At 31.8% G+C, this 3,653-nt stretch overlaps 1 protein-coding gene across 1 annotated transcript; it reads right to left on the bottom strand.

Moving 5' to 3' along the window:
* Positions 1-570: 570 nt before the first annotated feature.
* On the bottom strand, positions 571-1,833 carry LOC132717379 (C-type lectin domain family 4 member M-like). The gene is made up of 3 exons (XM_060700834.1): positions 1,635-1,833; positions 1,023-1,201; positions 571-836 (listed from the first exon to the last, which is right to left on the bottom strand). Exons 1-3 carry the CDS (start codon positions 1,794-1,796, stop codon positions 602-604), a joined length of 576 nt encoding a protein of 191 aa, XP_060556817.1. The 5' UTR covers positions 1,797-1,833; the 3' UTR covers positions 571-601.
* Between the last annotated feature and the right edge of the window lie 1,820 nt (positions 1,834-3,653).

Consider the following 3,653-nt stretch of genomic DNA (forward strand, 5'->3'; position numbering starts at 1 on the left):
GATCTATATTTTCTTAAAATTCTTTAAGATGTAAAAATCTTCTTATAAAGTGATGCCATCATTGTCGAGCACATGATTGACGTGCGCATGAATCTGACAAGGATAAGATCTGCTTATCTCAGAGATACATTAGAAACCATGGTTGTAAAAACAGGTAATATATTTGAAAATTAAAAAGTTTTTTTGTTGTCTTTCTAAGTTTATTTCCAAAATGAAACCTCTCCAGTTTTAACAATTATCGATGTATTACAATATCCAAACTCGCTGATTATCATATGTCAGAATGTCGATTAGCAGGCTTAAGCCAGGATCAACAACATTAACTGGACGCAGGGGGTGTGGTCAATATTTTAAATCTTAGATATCATGTAAAAGATACTGAAACAGGCATAATTAAGGATATTTTGTTTCGTAAGTTGAAGAATAAATTTTTAAATATTAAAATCTAGAAAATGGATGTGATCATTTCTCGAAAATGATAACGGTAAATAACAATTTAAATTTCAAGCATTAAGCTTATTCAATTAATGTAGAGACTTCTATCACCAGGGTTGAAAAACACAACGTCAATTGATATAAGACATAACTTGTTTATAAAGGGCTACATCTCACATAGGAAATAGTAGGAATGACTACAAACGTTATCATTCCAGCCGTTACTCCAGTCCATGCAGTCTTCACCACCCCCTGCTCCATTGTCAGGCCCTCCACCCCGCCAATTAGTGTAAACAAATGGTTCACCAGTCACCCAGTGCCAATGTCCTTCCTGCGCAAAATCATATCCTCCCAACCAGACATAAGTTACACCCTCGTATGCATTGCTCATGTTGTGTGCTCTGCAGAAGGTGATTATATTTACATTTCGCATTCTTCATTAATCTTAAAACCATAAAATCTATCAAAATATAAAGTAAAATGTTTATCACCATAATAACGGTAGTTACGAATAAAAAACAAAAACATAATGTATACCAACTTACGGTCTTGCAACTTAATAAATATGGAAAAGCAAGTTATAATACCTAGTCAGAAAGTCGGAAACGATTTTGTCTTCCTCCGGAGTTCCTATCACTGCTAAGTGCGCACCAAGCTGCTGACAGAACGCACGTGCATCATTCCAGGTCTTCTGTTGATTCGGCATGTAGTAACAGGAACCGTTGCCATGTATCCATCCATCTCGACAATGACATGAAGATATAGACTAAAGAAAAGTATAAATTGTATTTCATACATTTTAGATAAGATTGTAAGTTTTTGTCTAATTGTATGATTTGGTATGCCAGACATTTAGCATCTATCTTTTTGTTGATACATACACATTAACCTTCTCCTTCCCGTTTACCTGTCTGCCTTTGATCTAATTTTCTTTACTCCATAACTGTCGGTCAGGTAGGTCGATCTGTTAAATTGATGTCTGTTTTATATACAATTTAAGTCGATTATATGATATCAAGATTTTGATAATTTTCAGCAGCACGCTTTTGCGGTAGTTTAAATTTGAAGAATGAAGATCACAGATGAGCTGTAAAAGCAAAAAAGGGAAAGATATGAACAATAGCACAATAAGTTTATTTATTATTGTATTAAGTTTGCTTATCTAAGCTTAGCTTTAAGGTAGCTGTAAAGTGTATTACCTTCAAAAGCTTTATTTCTTCCTCAAGAAGTTTCACCTTATCTTGAGTGTCAATCAAGCGCTGTTCAAGAACTGGACATTCTTCATTAGTCTCTAATAAGATCCCATTACAGAAACGAAAAATTAGAAAAATGATGATGTTTCCACATAAAAAATTCGCCATATTGTGTCAATACAACAATTAAATATACAAAAATACTTTTGAACTTAATAAGATAAGGAAGAACATGGACGGCTTGAATCTGTGTTATCTATATTGACCTGATGACAGACCAAAGTTTAAAAATCAGATCCATCTCATAGATGATTTATAACGTGTTATCTATATATTGTCTATGTAACATCGTAGGACGAATTTATTAACGTTCAATTATTTAACTATGAGGGAAAGAGAATAAATATAAATAAAACGGAAAAACACTCATACAATTCGTAAATGCATTATTATTTCCTATTTGCTTGTTTTAATAATTTACTGGTCAAACGATGAAAAATAACAACAACAACAACAAAAAATAATAAAAAAAGTAAAAAAATAAACGACAACTTATTACTCTGCAATGAAGTACTATTGTGTCTGTCACACTCAAATTACATTTACAATTATCAACATCCTTAAAATACAGGTAGTCAGAAATACAACCAAAGGGAGACATCAGAGTTGAAAACTCAAGCGTAGCTTCGACAAACTCCACATGAGACGCTTCTGAGCAGGGATAAACGAGCAGTATATTGGCGCTGTTTACAAACGATTTTCTGTATGCTGAAATGTCAAAATTTGTCGCGTGGGTAGGGTTTAGATATGCTTAAAATGTGCAAAATATCACTGATTATGTTAGATTTACGCTTATTCATCAAACCATTTAATGGTTGTTGTGCTTTAACTTGACTAAAACAGTGAAACTTAAGGCTCAAACATTGAGACAAAATAAAAGAGATTATCAGTCATATGTTATGAAAAGGAAGCCACCATTTAAATCAAATGCCCCGTGTTTGATGTTGTTCTAAATTATATAATGTTTTACATTCAAAACAAAAATAACACATGTATATCAAAACAAACCAAAAGAAAACAATCAATTTTCGAGAACAGAACCAAAAAGAAAATTATTTACGTTTCTTAGAGATCCTATAAAATATAGAATATCACTAATTGCAGAATTAAATGTCATTATTTAGTTTGGGGAGTGTCTTTTTTCTGGTCAGATCAAGACAAAAATAAAACAAATTGTCTAGAAAAAAATACAAATATAAATAATTGAGAACATATACGTTTTCTCAATTACAATTCATCGAAAGTCCCTTTTTTTATTCAGTTTTACTCTTGTTAGCTTTTTAAGTCAGAGCGTATATCGTTTCCCTTTTAGGTTCAGCTTTTTCATTTCACTTTGAAACGGCAAAAAAAACAAAAAAACGTAAGAACAAAGAGAATAATATTACGAGGCAAGTAACTGAAAAGGAAAGCTTGAAACACTTTAGCATGTGTTGTATTTACTTTCGATATTAGGATATTATACTTAAGAAACATATCTAGCCTACTAATTTATCTTTGCCTTAACATTTACTTCTGTCTAATTAATGACAAAGAATCAACGGGGTCGCTCCAGAAGACATTTTTCATCAATTACATATTAATCATTGATGTTGTACATTTTATTATTATCCATGTTTTATGCACTTCGGGACTGTTTTAAGATGTAATACTTTTAACTACAAATTTTGTTCTGAATAACCATACGTTACAGTTAAAATAATAATTGAACAGTATATATAAGGTTTGATGTGATACTTAGCAAATATTGAAAATAGTGTATTGTTCATATCGTGTAAACTGAGAGGTATATTTTAAATTTAAACTCTGTCTTGCCTCATTTAAGAGTTATTGCTCTTTCTTTTCATTTTTACACTGTCTGTGCTCTGTCTTTGCCCTGTAACTTTGTTTGAGACATAACTCTGAAACAACATAAGTTATCAACAGGAAACTACTTCTCTGTGTTCAAAACCTATTCGGGGAGCATCA

The sequence above is a fragment of the Ruditapes philippinarum genome, unplaced genomic scaffold (assembly GCF_026571515.1).
Source record: "Ruditapes philippinarum isolate M1 unplaced genomic scaffold, ASM2657151v2 ctg2603_1_1_1_1, whole genome shotgun sequence".
NCBI classification, from domain to species: Eukaryota; Metazoa; Mollusca; class Bivalvia; order Venerida; family Veneridae; genus Ruditapes; species Ruditapes philippinarum.

Coding starts and splice junctions, on each gene's coding strand:
- LOC132717379 (XM_060700834.1), bottom strand. CDS start 1,796: ATGGCGAATTTTTTATGTGGAAACATCATCATTTTTCTAATTTTTCGT. Junction 1,202..1,634: donor AAGAAATAAAGCTTTTGAAG/GTAATACACTTT, acceptor ACTTTTCTTTAG/TCTATATCTTCATGTCATTG. Junction 837..1,022: donor GTTTCCGACTTTCTGACTAG/GTATTATAACTT, acceptor CACCTTCTGCAG/AGCACACAACATGAGCAATG.